The following is a 19,039-nucleotide window of genomic DNA, read 5'->3' as shown; positions in this document are numbered from 1 at the left end:
AGCAACAAAACTGTAAAGAAATAGGAAGTGATAGTAGGGACAAAACAGAATCTGTTTGAATCAAACACACTTTGGGAAAGGATTGTAAGAGAAGTTCTATTGGGACAGCGTTAGGACTCTGCTGCTATAGACCCCAGATCTGACTCGGATATGAATTCTGATTTCATTAAAATTAATAGAGATGAATACTTTTGGGAACTGTGTTATAATGGGAGACTAACTTCCCGGATATAGATTGGAGAAGAAATGCTACTAATTGTGGTAAGACCCAGTTATTCTTGGCTGTGATAGCTGACAGTTTTCTTCATCAAATCATCACTGAACCAACAAGAGGTGATACCATTTTAGACTTGGCGTTAGTAAGTAGTGAGGACATCATAGAAGAGCAGGTTGTAAGAAATAACCTTGGATCAAGTGATCATGAGTTGAGTCAGTTTAAATTAAATGGAAGGATAATCAAAACCAGGTCATCAACTATGGTTTTTAAATTTCAAAAGGGCAGGGAAATTAAGGGAATTAGTTAAAGAAATCAGCTGGACTGAAGAGCTCAAGGATTTAAATGTGGAGGAGGCTTGGAATTTCTTCGAATCAGCTATACAAAAATTATCTGAAATTTGCATCCCAAGAAAGGGGAAAAAACTTGTAGAGAAAGGCTCCAGACCTAGCTGGATGCATATTCACCTCGGAAACATTATTAGGAGTAAGCAGAGAACTGATACAGAATGGAAAGGAGTTTGATCAGCAAAGCAAGCTACATCATGGAGATTAGAAAATGTAGGAATAAAATCAGAATTGCTAGAAGTCAAGCTGAATTAGACCTTGCCAAGAAATCAAAATAAATAATAAATGTTTTTTGAGTTATATAAATAAAAAGAGAATAAAGGAGGATGAGGTTGGACCACCAGGCGGCGTAGCTGAGAAGGAGATTACAGAAAATCTAGGAATGGCCCCAAAACTAAATGAATACTTTGCCTCCATTTTCAATAACAATGATAACATGGAACATGGGCTTGACGGCTGTACGGCTGATGGAAATGAGTGTCTAGAAATGGAAATTATCACATTTGAGTTGGAAGAAAAATGTAAAGAGCTTAATGGGCTCAAATTGGAGGGGGACCAGATAACTTCCATCCCAGAATACTGAAAGAACTGGCACATGCGATTGCCAGTCCAGTAGCAAGAATTTTTAATAAAACTACCTATTTGGGGGTTGTACCATATGACTGGAGAATATCTAATGTCGTGCCTATATTTAAAAAAGAGAAAAGCATGACCCAGGAAATTACAGACTCATTAGTTTGACCTCAGTAGTATGCAATATTTTAGAGCAAATTGTGAAGGAAAGAATAATTAAATTCCTAGAGGTACATGGTAAAGGGCATATAATGCAACATGGGTTTACCAATGGTAGCTCATGCCAGACTGATCTATTTTCCTTCTTTGTGAAAATAACTTTTTTTAAATAAGGGAAGTGCAGTAGATCGGATATATTTAGACTTCAATAAAGCATCTGACATGGTGCCACATGGGAAATTATTAGTTAAATTAGAGAAGATGAGGAGTGGAGCAGTATAAGCATTGTAAGGTGAATAAGGCATTGGCTAAAGGGGAGAAGGAAATGGGTTATGCTAAAAGGTGAATTATCGGACTGGAGAGAGGTTACTAGTCGAGTTCATCAAGGATCGGTCTTGGGAGCAACCTTGTTCGGATTAACATTTTTATTAATGACCTTGGCACACAAAGTAAGAGCACGCTAATGAAATCTGCTCATGATACTAAATTGGAAGGCAATCAATACAGAGGAGGATCTGAATATTATACAGGCAGAGCTGGATGACCTTGAAGACTGGAATGACGGAAATGGGATGAAATTCAATAGTCCAAAGTTCAAGGTCATGCACTTGGGGGTCTAACAACAAGAATTTCTGCTTCAAGGTGAGGGCTCAGCAGTTGGAAGTGACACAGGAAAAGAGAAACCTGGGTGTGTGGGTCTATCACAGAAGAACTATGACCCACCAGGTGATGTGGCTGGGAAAAGGGCAATTCTAGGATGTATTAGACGAGCATTTCCAGTAGAGATAGAGAAATATTAGTGCCATTGTACAAGGCACTGGTAAGACCTCTTTTGGAATACTGTGTACAATTCTGGTCATGCATGTTCAAGAAAGATTAATTTAAACTGGAATGGGTGCAGAGGAGAGCTACTAGGATGATAAAGGGAATGGAAGGCCTATCTTATGAGGTGACTGGAAGAGCATGGCTTGTTTATTTTCACAAAAAGAAGGCTGAGAGGGGGTATAAATGCTCTCTATACATACATTGCGGGGAGGGGAGGGATAAATACCATGCAGGGCAAAGAGCTAGTTAAGCTAAAGGACAATGCTGGCACAAGAACAAATGGATATAAACTGGTCCCAGTCCAGTAACAGCCTCTCACTAGGAGTTGTGGTGACAAACAACTTAACTGATTTTAAGAAAGAGCTGGACAAATTTATGAGTGCAATTGTATGATGGGGTTGCTTGTGATGATGGGGGGGCGGGCAGGGCTCAATAGTTCTAGGGTTCACTTCCAGTTTATAGCTTATGTTCCTAAAACTTATGTTTCAGGGTTTCAGCCAGGCACCAACAGGGGTCAGGAAGGGATCTTTTTCTCCAATGTATTCTGGGAGGTTTTATTATCTCCTTCCTCTGAAGCCTCAGAAATGGCCACAGCTGGAGTTGGGATATTGGGCAGGGTGGGTCAGGGCTCTAATGTAGCCCTGAGCATTTTCTCTCTCTCAGGTTCTTACCCACGTGCTCTGGGTCTAACTGATCACCATAGGTAGGTTTGGGAAGGAATTTTCCCCAGGTCCTTTTGGCAATGACCTTGGGGGTTGTTCACCTTCCTCCGTAATGTGAGAGTGCCAGGATTATCTGGGTCTCTCTCACTGAATCATTTCCCTGCCATTGCGGGAACCTCGAGACAGGTGCACCCAAGTCCCTCCTATGCTCTGCCTGTGGCACATTTACTTTGTCCTCATTTCTGTTGGACTGTGTGCGCCAGTGCTGGGTGGTGTCGGTGGGCTGTGATATACAGACGGTCAGACTAAATGATCTTTTTGTGCCTTCTGGCCTTGAACTCTAGGACTCTAAAACCAGATACAAATTATTCAGCTTCTCCCCATCTCTATTAATTATGTTCTTTGCACCTAAATTCCCAACTGCAGTTGCAATCAGGTCTGTCCTGTCTTTACTTTCTGTCCTGAACAATTTCATCGTTTTGCTGTGTATTGTTAAACACCTGAGGATTTCCAGCCAGAGGTGGCAGCATTTCAGTGGTGAATGTTGCAACTCCTGTGGATAGCTTACATATCAGCATCATCTGCAAAAGCTCTTTTAGGCTCCACTGGGATGAGAGACACTATACAATAAATATAGGTTATTTCTCTTGTCCCTAAAATTGCTACTGCAGTTATAAGGGCTGCTGTGAGAACTAGAAAATAGAAGTGGGTGACGTTGGCTCAATTAGCAGTATGATCTGCACAGGAGGAAACTCGGATCACTATAGAGCCAATGCTTAAGAGTTCAAACAGTCACCACTAATTTCCACGACAAAAGCCAAATCTGTACAATGTAGTCTAAAAAAGCTTAACTCTAATTAGGTGTCAATGATTATATGGTTTACAGTTAAATTACAATCCTATTAGTCCTAAATTATCTTTCACTGCTGGGAATACCAAGGTAACCCTCTCAAGGTTGATGGCAAGGACATGGCATATACTGCTTTTACATGTAGTTTATTAAGTGCTGAAGGCTGTTACAATGACATTAAGAATCTCACTTATGCAGAATTCTCATGACTCCATTATTGCTAGGGCTGACAGTTAGCACATTCTACCTTGTGAGTGCCTTAACAAGACATCCAATGCACATGGGGGAATCAAACTAGTCAAGGAATTGGAAGGAGGTTGGGGATGGGGGAAGGGGGAAGATTGGACTGGGACAGGCTAAGGCTAGAAAGGACAGGGGCAAAAGGCTCTTGGAATGGAATCCAAGATTCCAGAGTTTCAACATCCCTCTGCTGTTAGCAAATATCTGTAAAACCCATTATCAAAGTGTGTCTCCCATCCCCCTCTAGTGGCTGCTCCACATAGCAATAGTAGGTTGTCATCCTCTATCAGTTATTCTGTTAGCTCAAGTAGCAGAGATCTTTGTCATGGATCAAAAAGTTCCAAACCTGCTGATGACATATATGGGTGTCAATGTTTTGACAGAATGGATTAGTAACTGAAGCCAGATCTCCTGAGTCCCAATCCAGTAACTTAACCACCCAACCAATCTTCATCTTTCAGAATGCCATGATATGGGCCTTTTTGTCTTTATCAGTGGTCTCAGTTCCAGCCTCATATATGCAGGTGTCAATTACCACACAGTGTTTCTTGAAGAATCTGCAATGAACTTTTTCTTACAGGCATTAATGGCCTGATTTGAAAGGTCCTGAGCACTGGTAGCTCCCAGTGACTTCAGAAGGAACTCTGGGTCAACGGCACTTCTGAAAAAAAAATCTGATATTAAGGGTGGGATTTTCTACTCTGCCCCCACTGAAGAGAATGGTAAATCTAGAGTTGGTTGGGAAAAACATGAGAAAAGTGTGCAGGAACTTTTCAAAGATGTTTTTACTTTAAGAAAAATCATTGATATTTTTTGATCATCAAAAAATTTCAACAACTATAGAGCTGGTGCAAAGCCCCAAATATTTTATTTAAAGTGTTTTGGTTCCCCCCCCTCCCCATCAAAAATTGAATTGCTAAAAATGTTAATTAAAAACTCCAAATTTGGGAAATTTTGACCAGGTCTAGTTAAAAACTTCCTCCTGACTCCAATGACAACAGAGCCCGAATACTCAAATTCCATAAAAACCCTATCCAGAATATTATTTGTCATTCTTGTTCATTTTTGTTTCTTTATGCAATGCTTGAATATTGATTTCCCCCTTCCTCACTACTATCAAATTCTTCAGCTTCTGAAAATGAGAAAGGTTTTGTTTCTGGATGCTCTTGCATGACTTCTAGACCAAGTTCTTGAGCAGCATCAACATGGTTCTATTAGTGGGGAGGAAGCGGATCTCATCATTTTTAATCACATTGTTCCTCCTCCCACAGTTCATCCTCTTTCTGTGGTTCTTTCTGCTGCAGCTTCTGCTACTTACAGAAGTGTTGGGTCCTGGCTTTTGACCTTACTTACAAGGTGGAGAGAGAAATCTCATTGTCTACCTCTTAGCAGGCTTGAATGATGACTTCAGAAAATAATAGTCTTAGATGAGTTGAAGGCCAGGTTAACTGGTACTTAAGTGATGAGACAACACAACAGGATAGAGAGTGCAGATTGAAGTGTCTACTTGGAAACTGTGGGATGACTTTGTTCTACTGCATATCTGCCAATGTGAATGCTAGCACAGGGGCAGGCCTGCCACTTACTATTTGATTTCCTCCTCCTCGCTCGGTCCACTCTCGACTGGCACGTGAGCCACCAAAGTATCCACAGTGGCCTTCGCAGTGGAGGTGGGGTCACCACAGAGTATTGCGTCCAGCTCTTTGTAGAACTGGCGGCTCGTGGGCGCAGCACTGGAGTGGTGGTTTGCCTCCTGCACCTTGTGGTAGGCATTCCTCAGTGCCTTCACTTTGACCCTGCACTGCATTATGTCCCGGTCATGGCCCCTTTCTGTCATGCATCGTGAAATTTGTCCATAGGTCTCATAATTCCTATGGCTGGAGCGCAGCTGGGACTGGACAATCTCCTCTCCCCAAATGCTGATGAGCTCCAGCAGCTCCGCATTGCTTCAAGCAGGGGATCGCCTGGTGCGTGGAGCAGGCATAGTCACCTGGAAAGATGCACTGAGACCACTGCAAACAGGAAGGGGACTTTCAAAATTCCCAAGGAATTTAAGGGGTAGAGATGACGGTTGGGCACCTGAGGGCAGTAGAGTTCAAACCGATGACCAGAGCGGCGAGAACAGGCATTGTGGGACACCTCCCGGAGGCCAACTGCAGCACTGTAATCGACCAGGATGTCAACACTGGCACCGCAGCACTGTATCCCCAGCGCAGAAAGCTGTATGCCTCTCGTTGGGGTGGTTTTTTTATAGCGCTGCAACTGCGAAGTTTCTGCACACTAAGTGGCTTGGCAGTATGTACACCTCGGGAGTTACAACGCAAAAAACGGCTTTTCTGTGCAGAAACTTGCCAGTGTAGACAAGACCCAAGACTGCTTTAGGTTTCTTCTTCACACGGATTTTAAGGACAAAAATTTTCCTCTCTAATCCCCTCGTTCTAACTCTAATGTTCTGTTTGGTTTATTACTAGTCAGCTCGTTCTGCACATGTAGAGATCTCATTGAGCTGACTAGTAATAAACCAAACAGAACATTAGAGTTAGAACGAGGGGACTAGAGAGGAAATTTTTTGCCCTTAAAATCTATTTCAATTTCAAAAGAAAAAGAGGGAAGGGTTACAAATACATAATGTTGTGAAAAACACCCAGGGACTTAGTTTCATGCAATCCTGGAGCAAATTTTGAACTAACTTCTTCTCTCTGCATGGAGTCCTGTGATGGATTTCTAGTTTTATTCATGGCTTCGTAGTTTACAATCAAGTCAGTGGTTTCAGCTGAGTTCCATTTGGAGTTTTCAGATTCATCAGAGTTCCTAACCCAGCATGAAGCTCAAAAACGTTCAACTCTGCACCCTTTGCAGACTGAAACCTCCAACTTTCACATATCTCCAGTCACAGCAATAACAGAGTTTAAAAAAAAAAAATAGATAAACCTTGGAATGCTAAATATACTGTCCGATGAAGGTTGCAAGTAGAACTGGTTGGAAAAAACAGATTCAAAACTAATGATTTTGTTTCAAATGGACATTTGCACATCAAATGACATTAAAAGGCTATTTAAACTCAAAGTTTCAATTTGAAATTAAATGTCTTGGTGGGAGTCAACATTTTGAAACGAAATGTTTTGTTTCAAATTCACATTTTGAAATGAAAAAACATTTTCATTTGAATATATATCTAGAAATAAAATGTTCTGCTTTGAAATGTCACTTCAGAAAATCAAAAACTGTCATCAAAATTGACATGTTTTTCAATGACAAATATTTGTCAGAAAACTTTCAACCAGCTCTAGTTCACACCAGACATTATTGATAAAGTGACTATATTAAAAAAAAAAAAAACACCTTGATTATGGCAAATTCATAACCTCATCTCTTCTCAGAGATCATTTTTTTCATTTCATCTGAACATACTTCTGTTTTTTACTCCTACTTCATGGCTATTGAAAGTCTCAAACTCCAGAGGTGACCATCCCTGAAGTCTGGGGAAGTCTTGAGTTAAATCTACACATTATGACCAACTTCTATCTCTATAGTATGCCAAACAAAAATCCCCCAATCCAAACATTCCCAAACTGTAGGGAAGTTTGGACTGAGATCCAGAATCAAACTTCACAGCTGGACCCTAACTCTACAATGGGCTGAGACAAAACTCTCATCCAGATACTCTAACCTAACTTCTGTTTTAGCAACATCATTCTTTCTGCAATGAGGGGGTTCAGTGAAAATGGCATTCCCAACTGAGAGTGTTTGTCATGTATTCACTGTACAAAAGTATAGCAAAAAAGCTCATGCTCCCTAAGTCACCTTGAATCCTTAGGGAAATTGTGAGCTATGTAAAAACATCATGCACTCAGTATGATGCCAAGTTAACAAGTGTATCATTTGAAAAAGTGAACTTGGGTATTTTGAGTCTTTTTACACGTGAATGTGATTTGTGTGAAGAAGAGATAGGTGTAAAACAAAACCCTTAATCTGGACATCCCCAGTCTGAGGATGAGGGTTTGAAATGTGTATCAGAATTTTTCAGCACTGGTCAATTGCAGTGTGAATGGCTGTGCCCCCACATCACTATTATGGCTTCCAATCCATCATTTGATACGCTGGGTGTAAACGCACATTCCACTTAAGTGGAAAAGAAAAGTTACTCTTGTTGCTAAAGTACTGAGCTGGAACTCAGGACATCTGTGCTCAATACCAAGCCCTGCCAAAGAGATCCTGAGTGACTTGTAGTAAGTTAGTCTTTTAGTGCCTCTGTTTTCCCAACTGTAAAATGGGGATAGAAGTATTTTCCTACTTCATGTGGGTATTGTGAGGCTAAATGGATTATCAATCATTATTAAACACTAGTCATGGTTTGTGAGCTGCTCAGATAACATGATGATGGGGACCATGTAAGTAGAACTGAATCATTTCAGTTGTTGGGTTTGGTTGTGGGTGTTTGGTTGTGTTAGTGGCCTCTGATATACAGGAGATCAGACTAAATGGTTTACAGGTCCCTTCTGGCCACTACCTCTATGATTCTGAATCTGCAATGTCTGCCACAACAGCTGCAAGTACAAGGCTGTGTGGCTGTTACAATACTTTGTGTGACTTTTGCTTGTAACTAAGACCATTAACATGACCCCTGGATGTGTGAACAAGGGAATATCAAGAAGGAGTAGGGAGGTGGCATCACCTCTGTTTGCAGCATCAGAGAGACCATTACTGGAATACTGTGTCCAGTTCTGCTGTCCACACTTCAAAATGGATGTTGACAAATTGCAAAGGGTTTGGAAAAGAGCAACAAGAACAATTTGAGGTCTGGAAAGCATAAGAGACTAAAGAAGCTCAATCTAATTAGTTTATGTAAGAGGAGGTTAAGGAGTGACTCTTCACAATGTACGAGGGCCTAATAGGTATGAGATTCCCGATACTAGACAGCAGAAAAAGTCAGAATGAGATCCAATGGTTGGACACTGAAGCTAGACAAATTCATACTAGAAATAAGGTGAACATTTTTAACAGTGAGAACGATTAACCATTGGTACAACTTATCTATGGATGTGATGTGATGGAGTCTCCATCATTTGCAGTCTTTAAATCAGGCCTGGGTCCCTTTGTAAAAGATGTGTTGTTGCTCAAATAGAAGTTATGGGCTGGATGCAGGAATTATTGGGAGAGGTTCTCCAGACCCTGTTACGCGGAAGATCACACTAAATGATCATAAGCGTCCCTTCTGGCCTTAAAATCTGTGAAAGTGACTTGCCTAAGGTCACAGAGTAGGTCTGTGGAACAGCTGGGAATAGTCAGTGACAGAACTGGGAATGAAACCCAGGAGTCCTGATCCCCAATCCATTGCTCTAATTACTAGACCCTTGTCCCTATGGAGCAGAACCTTCTTCATTTCCAACTCAGGGGAAAAGAACACAGCAGCTCTGGCATGCTATTGAATAAAGATTAAGAGGAACTAGTTATAAATTTAAAACCCAAAATTTAACTCCTTATTTATTGTTCTCTTATGTAAATGGCAAATAGTAGAATTTTCCTTCTTCTGTAGCTTAGCCGCACTAAATAAGAATAAAAACTACACATCCTGGCTTAAGTCAGATTTGCATTAGCTGCTCTTCTAATAAAGCGGATCAACTTTGCATAATGATGAGCTCAATGACTGTGGGAGCAGCACTGCCGTAAAAAGAAATGAGAACTGGACCTGCTAAGGTGCCAACAAAAATGCCACAAGCAGGTAGTTTCAACTGAGACTTTACAGTGCATTAATTTAGTCATTATGCCCATCTCTGCACTACTTTGCATCTTGTAGAATCATTTATAAAACTGTGCAGGCTAAGGGTAAAAAAGCTACCAGATCAGAATACTCATGTTTTACACCAACTTGGCACCCATGTAAATAACTACATAAGGTGCAAAACCACGGAAAGTCAGTCAGACCATAGTTTTTCCATGTGCAGTATTTTTAAACTATAAAATCTTAAGGTGAATTTTTAGTACTTGTGAGAGACTTAGTTGCTAGCACCAGAGACTTTTGCCAACGGACTTGCCCATTGTGTCTAGCCAGTGCTCCACAAACCCACTTTGAAAGGACTACTGCTATTATGAGAAAGAAGTTTGACCCTTCTGTTCATTGGCTTATGTGCTGAAACTGTTAGTTCTGATGTGGAGCTCTGTCCCCCAGGAATTACACTGAAGCCGCCAATATATTTCAGTGAAATTACAAAAGGTGCCAGCCTATGTGAATTCCTGGAAGGGTGGGCAGAGTCCACCAGAACAAAAAGCCCCGCCCCTCAAATGGGAGAGAGACCATAGGAAGGCGGCGTGCACCTTCCTGCAGCAGCCACTCATGTACAAGAGAGAGGCAGAGGGCAGGACAGCTTTCACCTCCTGGAGCACTCAGTGGGAGGCACAGGGGTAGGCAACATCATGTGCTGGGTAATACCCACAGGGTCCAGCCAGTCTCTCTGACCATAGTTCAGGAGATCTCCAATTCTGGAGACAGCGGGACCAATGTCCAGCTCACCCAGGGGGCCTCCACCACTTGATCTCTGAGCTATACAGCAAGGTCTCAAGGAGGAGGTCTTCACCCTCTGGCTTGAAAGATGCTAGCTAGCCTATTAGCCTCTCGCACTGAGAATCACTGGCTTCTCTGCTGCAACTGTTAAAAAGGATGCCAGCTAGTGCCATGGACAGTTATCTTGTGGAAGCCAGACGGAGAATACCCTACTCAAGTCACCGAACAGCCATCAGAACATAACCTTTGGTGATTACTGACCTTGGCTGGATTTGAACAGACGAAAAAAAAAAAAATCAAGCTCTTATTATGGGTCCCTGACCACTTCATTCCCCCAAGCAGAGATGCCGACAAAAAAGCCACACAGGAACATTATACTGCACTAATGACATCCCATTAATTTTTCTTTGTTTTCTTGTTGTTTCCCCCTCAATAGGGGTGTTATTCAAACATCATAATCTTGAATGCAAGCAAAGAAAGTGTACATTTTGTTTCACTCTGACATTAACAGCTGTTAGATGGTAATGGGCTTTAAGTCTGTACTGACCTGGACCAGATTTGAACTAGTGACCTAGAAGTGAAAGGCTTATTATCCAATTACCAATCCCCTGAGCCATGTAACCCAACTGCAAGCTAGGGGGGCAATAGGGCCAGTTACACCAGAGATGAGTTTGGCCCATTCATGGCTTTGCATTCTGAGATGAATTACAAGTTCAGCCATAGTGTGGGTGTGATGAGCAACCCTTGTTCTTTATCTCATTGGGGAAATGGTGAGTTCTATACAAGACACCTGTCTGCAGAAAACAGAGAATGAAATAGCTGTTTACACTTCTAGAAAGTTCTCCTGAATAATACAGGATCCAAAACAAACAGAATGATTAAGTTAGATTTTTCTTTTTTGATTGTCCGCAAAAGCAAATGAGAACTGAAACTATAAAAGCATCTAATTTAATAAAAATATATGAGTCTAATCTACACTGATACAGGCAGATTCTCTCAGTCACACTGTTGTAAATCCAGAGTGACTTTGCCAAATTCAGTGGAATTACATTTACACTAGTGGACCTGAGACCAGAATCTGGAACTTTAGGGCCACATCATCAGGACTGGCCAATGGTCTTCTGGGGTCATTCTAGCAACCAGGGATCGCTGGAGAGCAAAGGAATGCCATCTAAGCTCTGTTTTCCTTGACCATACCCCATACTCTAAGGGTGATGTAGTTGTGGTAGGCTGGTCCTACACTGGAGAATTGGTCCCGGGTCTGTTACAGTCTCTTCAGTGGCTGTTTTGTTTCAAGCAGCACAAACTTGCAATCAGATTTCTGAATCAAAAGGTTTTGGCTCGGCCGGGGAGCATCGTGCACAAGGTGGAAGGCCCTCACAGTTCTAGCTCCCCTCTGCTTGCAACGATGGGGAAAATGTCAGTAACTTTACACTTGGGATTACATGTTGCTTTATAAAATTCCTGATGTTAAGGTTTATTCCCAAATGTAGGGAACTTGGGCCAAATTAATCTCTGGTATACATCTGTTGACGTCAGTGGGCTTACATCAGGCTATGCATTTGTATCCTTTATGTTTGTATTCATTTGTTGTACCTTGTTAAGAATATGGATATGAGGCATTTTCTCCTGCAAGAAGTACATCAGAAAGAAAGAAATGCTTTGCAATCTGTTTCTTTGTATACTTAAATAGGAATCAGAGTGTAGCCTTGCCCTATCCCGTGTCTTTTGAAACCTGATCCTATCTCATCATTTAGCCCTCCTTCCTCACGGAACTTTGACAGTACCTCCTGATTAGGGCTAGGCAGGGCTCTCTTTGGAGCTCATTAAAGCCAATCCTTGTTTTTCTACATTGAGTGCTAGGACAGGTAACATGAGACTCCCTCTGCTTCTGCAGGAGCTGAGCATGCCTGCTTGTTCCCAGGCACTGCTAGACTGCTGCTTCACTTCTGCATTATAAAATAGTTATCATCTATGGTAGAACATACACCCATTGGTTCTTTCCCACCTGTCTCAGATATTTTCCTTCAGCTTTAAGCAAAGTATGTTCCTTCCAAGAAACACTGATCAAAAGTGAGAGCTTAAATTCCATTTAAAAAAAATCCAATTGGCCTGAAACAGGAAAACTATGCGCTGTACTCTGGAAAGGGGAAAAAAGTGACATGCCCTTTAAAAGGTATATTGTCTCATCCAAAGGTTAAACACTAGAAAGCCCTGGAGAGTCTTTATCACTGGACAAATCACTTGTTTGACCTTAATAGTCTACTACTAAAAGACAACAGCAAGAATATCCTCTAAAGACCTGCCTATCTGTATCATTTAATGAGTGAGTGCTAGATCAGCCCCTTATGTTTCTCATCTGGCTTTTGGGCCAGGCTGACCTTTTTACAGCCAAAGACGCCCTCATTAAGACAGCTGATCTCTTAGTAAATGTTACGGCTTGTCAGGAAGAGCTTTAATGCACCGTAAGTGTCTGTGAAACAGTCGTGTAATAGCCTCACACAATTTCCTGCATCAGTACCCTTTAAATGTCAACCTGCCTGAAGGAATGAGCTGTGGAATTCCATTAGCCTCCATCATTAAAGTATATTTGCAGAGATTAATAATAAAACTTCAGAGGTGATATTAATACATAAAAGGTATTCTCAGAGAGAGAAATATGTCTGTTTTTAACTATCACCATAGCAATGAATGGGATTTCAGAAGATAAATATTTTTGTATTGATATATATATTTATGTTGCTACTCAGAAATTCTCTGTGCGGTAGAGAGCATGGCTTTGATTTGAGAACACAGGAAAGGTAGGGAATTAAAAAAAAGGTTTGCATTTTACTGTTGTCCTTTTACAGACTCATACAGCAGATGAGCTCAATTTTAAATTTAATTTTTGCAAGAAAGATTATGGTTAAAGATGTACAATTCTCTTCAATTCTCTGTATCAAGGAAGTACAGACCATAGACCAGGACACTTCATTCATTTTTAGCATGCTATCTAGCAGCTGGCTTATTTTACAGCAATATGACAAGTGAACTGACATGTATGAGGATATCACTGCACTTTTTAATTCATGTTTAACTCTAAGAAGTAGTAAAGATGCTCCTACAGAACAGCCACTATTTTGCAGGATACTAAATTCTGAGCTACCACAGCGAAGTAGTCTTTTAGGGTGGGATTTTTAAAAGTGCTTTGGCATGATTCATAAAAGGATGAATCCGTGATGCATAAACCAATCTCAAAATCCATTTCTCTCTGTATCTGCATTTGTAAAACACAGATCCCACCCTGTACCTGCGGTTGCTAAACAGCAAATATATCCGAGGACCGTAATAAAATTCTATTTATGTTTTCCATTTTGTGCTGTAATGTGATATCATGAAGTTGACAGAGTGGAACATAAAATAAAAACCGACACTCTACCAAAATTTCAAGAAAGATATTTTAAATAGGTCTTTTAATTTCAAACACAAATTAGTCAAAAAACTGAGAAAAAATTCTAGCTGCCAATAAGACTTAACCCTAAAAATTTGAGAGAGTATGGATTTCTGTTCGACTTACAAGGGAGCGGGGGCAGGTTGGAGGAAGGCAAAATGAGCCTCATAATAGGAACCCAGTTGTATGTTAACTACACAGAGATTACTGTAATAGACCATTTTTTCTACATCCTTACCCTGGTAAAAAGTGCTGTAAAACAGCAGCTTAAGCATCAGCTCTAAGCCTAGCCCCAGCTACGTGGGTGCTGTAGCCACTACCTACTCAACTGGCCACAGGGCCTCTCAACCAACTTGCTCTACATCTCTGTCTTCGGTGCCTCATCGGCACCTAAAGGGGGAGATTTTCAAAGGCATTGACTTTCAGTGGGAGGTGGGTACCTAACTGACCTTTGTGCCTTTGAAAATATCCTCAAATTGTTAATAATAAGGCTAAGAGCTTCAGATGGCAAGTGCTATAGCAGTGCAATATATTGTTATTGCCATTTATTTATCAGTCAGTGGATTGAATTGGGCTGTTGATTAGCCCAGGAGTTTGAGGGTTTCCAGTTTTCCTCCAGATAGGCCTGATCCAACTGACGTCAATGGAAAGACTCCCGATTTCACTGCGTTTGGAATCAGACCCTACATACCTAAGGATGTAACTAATACAATTTATTATGCTTTGAAATTGTGGCAAAGCATTTCTATGTCGGCCCACCCCATGAGAATATTCAAGAGGGAATAACTGTGCATTGGTAAAGTTAACAGGCACCAAAGCCAGGAGCCGCATGGTTTAATGAGACATTTTAGCGTCACTGAAAAGTTAGCTTGAAATGCCATGGGGAGAAAACAGGACAACAGACTCTTACCTGGTCAAGTTTGTTGTAGAAATCTATACTTGCTGCACACAGGTACCTCCCGAGCAGTGTGGCATGGGTAGTAAAGACTGTGGCAACAGGAAGTTTCCTAAATCGAGAGAGGATTAGCCCAGCACCTGCCTGCCATTCATGAAAGTGAGCAATCAAGTTGGGCTTGTCATCAAACTGGCTGGTGAGCTGAAAACAATGTGAAAGGACACATGTGAAGTGCACTGCCTCCTGCTTATCACCCCCTTCTCAGCAGCCCCCAAGTGTCTGCTTACTTCTGAATGAAAAAAAATCCTATAGCATTCTACTTGACCACAGCCCTGACCAGTCGGTAGAGTTGGTTGGCTGTGAAGAGAAGTACATGCTGCACCATGCCCCCCAGTGGCACGCTCACCCAGGGCACTCTGAGAAACACAATCTTTCATTGTTCTTTATATTTTCTCTTTTGCTATTAGACCCCAGTTTAAGAAAACCATAAGTGACTCAGTGTTAATTGTTTGAGGGAAGATAGAATCTGGCAACTTTGGGAAGTAAATTGCCCTTGGCTTTCTATGTGGAGGCAAGGACCGTTTGAGAGTGATCACCTGGTTGCTGCTCATTGGTAGGGAGAGAGCGAGATCACTACCACAAAGTGGTGTCAGTAAGAACTCAGACACCCAAGAAGAAACATAGGGTAGAAATGACATTAAAGTAACACCACATGCCAGACATGGCTTTCCGTGGAAAGAATGCAGTTGAACTGACCAACAGAACACTTTGAAATCAGAGATAAGCTACAGCCATGAATTTGGCTCCAGACCAGGAGTGAAATTTCTTACCATTGGAGGGGAAAGTTTCAGGTCTGTGGTTTCAGTACAATATATAATAGAGGAGTTACTGAGATTCCAAATTTGATTTGGATCTATGTCAGATCCAGGTTTGAAGCCACTGTTGTTCTAGACTTTAAAACTGTACCTCTTTAAAGAACCAGGCAGTCAATGATCCAAAGATCAGTGCATCGTTGGCTTCTCTGTCATTAAAAGGGATTCCTATGTTGCATGCATCCCAGAATTCTCCTTTCCATCTGTCCAGATTCCAGGCTGCTGATCCTATGTCAAAGAGCATAACGTATGGGCTGCCTTCTATCAGCCATCTTCCAAAAAATACCTGTTAATTAGAGGCAGAGGTGTTAGCAGAAAAGGCCAATTTCTCAAGGAGTGGCCTAAACTGAGCCAGCAAATTTTGCATAGAAACCTGAATTTCATGAGCAGAAGCATTTGGGAATGACGTGGGTATTCTTGTGTGCACAAAATGGATATTTGGGGTTTCTCCTGGCAATGTGTGGAGGAAATCTAGTCCAAAAGCAGGGGAAAAAATCCAAGAACAATTTTTCAAGATTTATTTTCCTGATATTTTTACTGAAAATTGAAAGATTTTAAGCCACTCTATAGTTGGTTGAAAAATGGGAAAAGAGATGTGAAAAATCACTTTTTCTATCAAAATGATATTTGTCATTGGTAGTTCAAAGTGACAGAACTTTCAACCAACGCTAGTGATGATCACGTTTACCTACTTAAATGAGAGGCGTAGACGCTTGGTACTTTACAGGATTGGACCCTGGGAACCGTAACTGCCTACTTTTTACACATAACCTAATGGGCATTTGAGGTGCAATATATCTATGCCCAATTTAGGAGGCTTGCTTGAAAATCTGGACCATGGGAGCCTTAGAACCTGATTCTCATTTACTCTAAGGCCTCCTCTACACAATCAAGTTGTACTGCTTAAATTACAGTGTGATAGCTAAGGCTTACAACACTCACTAAGTGTGCATGCAGTTATATTGATATAAAGATGCATTATACCAGCATAGCTATTCCTGTACAGGAAGGGGAATAAGATATACCTGCCTAAGGGTATGTCTACACTACGAAATTAGGTCGAATTTATAGAAGGCAGTTGTTTAGAAATCATTTTTATAAGGTCGATTATGTGTGTCCCCACACAAAATGCTCTAAGTGCATTAAGTCGGCGGACTGCGTCCACAGTACTGAGGCTAGCGTCAACTTCCGGAGTGTTGCACTGTGGTAGCTATCCCACAGTTCCCGCAGTCTCTGCCACCCATTGGAATTCTGGGGTGAGATCCCAATGCCTGATAGGGCAAAAACAGTGTCGCGGGTGATTCTGGGTATATGTCATCAAGCCCCACCCTCCCTCCCTCCCTGCCATGAAGCAACAGCAGACAATCGTTTTGCGCCTTTTTTCAGCCCAGACGCCATAGCACTGGGATCATGGAGCCCGCTCAGATCACTGCGGCAATTATGAGCACTTTAAAACACCACACGCATTATCCTGGAGTATACACAGGACCAGAACCTGCCAAGGCAAAACCAGGCAAGGAGGCGACGGCAGCATGGCGATGAGAGTGATGAGGAAACAGACATGGACATAGACCTCTCACAAAGTACAGGCCCCAGCAATGTGCAAATCATGGTGTTAATGGGACAGGTTCATGCTGTGGAACGCTGATTCTGGGCCAGGGAAACAAGCACAGACTGGTGGGACCGCATCATGTTGCAGGGTGGGACGATTCCTAGTGGTTGTGAAACTTTTGCATGCATAAGGGCACTTTCATGGAACTTTGTGAGTTGCTTTCCCCTGCCCTGAAGTGCCAGAATACCAAGATGAGAGCAGCCCTCACAGTTGAGAAGCGAGTGGTGATAGCCCTGTGGAAGCTTGCAACGCCAGACAGCTACCACTCAGTTGGGAATCAATTTGGAGTGGGTAAATCTACCGTGATCCAAGTAGCCAACGCAATCAAAGAGCTGCTGGTATCAAGGGTAGTGACTCTGGGAAACGTGCAGGTCATAGTGGATGGCTTTGCTGCAATGGGATTCCCTAACTGTGGTGGGGCGATAGACGGAACCCATATCCCTATCTTGGCACCGGAGCACTAAGCCAGCGAGTACATAAACCGCAAGGGGTACTTTTCAATGCTGCTGCAAGCACTGGTGGATCACAAGGGACATTTCACTAACATCAACGTGGGATGGCCGGGAATGGTACATGATGCTCGCGTCTTCAGGAACTCTGGTCTGTTTCAAAAGCTGCAGAAAGGGACTTTCTTCCCAGACCAGAAAATAACCGTTGGGGATGTTGAAATGCCTATCGTTATCCTTGGGGACCCAGCCTACCCCTTAATGCCATGGCTCATGAAGCCATACACAGGCAGCCTAGACAGTAGTCAGGACCTGTTCAACTATAGGCTGAGCAAGTGCAGAATGGTGGTAGAATGTGCATTTGGACGTTTAAAAGCACTCTGGCGCAGTTTACTGACTTGGATAGATCTCAGCGAAACCAATATTCCCATTGTTATTACTGCTTGCTGTGCACTCCACAATATCTGTGAGAGTAAGGGGGAGACATTTATGGCGGGGTGGGAGGTTGAGGCAAATCACCCGACCGCTGATTACACGCAGCCAGACACGAGGGTGGTTAGAAGAGCACAGCAGGGCGCGGTGCGCATCAGAGAAGCTTCGAAAACCAGTTTCATGACTGGCCAGGCTACAGTGTGAAAGTTCTTTTGTTTCTCCTTGATGAACCCCCCACCCCCGGTTCACTCTACTTCCCTGTAAGCTAACCACCCTCCCCTCCCCCCTTCGATCACTGCTTGCAGAGGCAATAAAGTCATTGTTACTTCATATTCATGCATTCTTTATTAATTCATCACACAAATAACTGCCAAGGGGGATAACTGCCAAGGTAGCCCGGGAGGGGTGGAGGAGGAGGGAAGCGCCGGGTGGGGTAGGGGAGGAGATAAGGACAAGGACACACTGCACTTTAAAACTTATTGAAGGCCAGCCTTCTGTTGCTTGGGCAATCCTCTGGGGTGGAGTGGCTGGGTGGCCGGAGGCCCCCCCACCGCGTTCTTGGGCGTCTGGGTGAGGAGGCAATGGAACTTGAGGAGGAGGGCTGTTGGTTACACAGGGGTTGTAATGGTGGTCTGTGTTCCTGCTGCCTTTCCTGCAGCTCAACCATACGCTGGAGCATATCAGTTTGATGCTCCAGCAACCGGAGCATCGACTCTTGCCTTCTGTCATCAAACTGACGCCACCTATCCTCTTCAGCCACTTTCTCTCTTCAGCCCGCGATTCAGCCCGCCACCTCTCCTCGAGTTCATATTGTGCTTTTCTGCACTCTGACATGGTCTGCCTCCACGCATTCTGCTGTGCTCTGTCAGCGTGGGAGGACATCTGGAGCTCCGAGAACATGTCATCCCGAGTGTGCCTTCTTCACCTTCTAATCTTCACTAGCCTCTGTGAAGGAGAAACATTTGCAGCTGGTGGAGGAG

General features: G+C 42.5%; 1 protein-coding gene across 1 annotated transcript in view; it reads right to left on the bottom strand.

The window, feature by feature from the left end:
* The window catches only part of GYS2 (glycogen synthase 2), a 79,472-nt gene that overhangs the window by 45,136 nt on the left and 15,297 nt on the right, over window positions 1–19,039 (bottom strand). The window contains exons 3-4 of the mRNA XM_054036875.1: window positions 15,664–15,855; window positions 14,713–14,898 (exon numbers count right to left, since the gene is read on the bottom strand). Coding sequence (XP_053892850.1) covers window positions 14,713–14,898; window positions 15,664–15,855 — 378 coding nt within the window. The remainder of the gene's footprint in view (window positions 1–14,712; window positions 14,899–15,663; window positions 15,856–19,039) is intronic.

This window comes from Malaclemys terrapin, chromosome 1, assembly GCF_027887155.1.
Source record: "Malaclemys terrapin pileata isolate rMalTer1 chromosome 1, rMalTer1.hap1, whole genome shotgun sequence".
In the NCBI taxonomy this organism is placed as follows: Eukaryota; Metazoa; Chordata; order Testudines; family Emydidae; genus Malaclemys; species Malaclemys terrapin.
The sequence above is the reverse complement of the archived record's forward strand: the minus strand, read 5'-3'. Positions and strand labels throughout refer to the sequence as shown.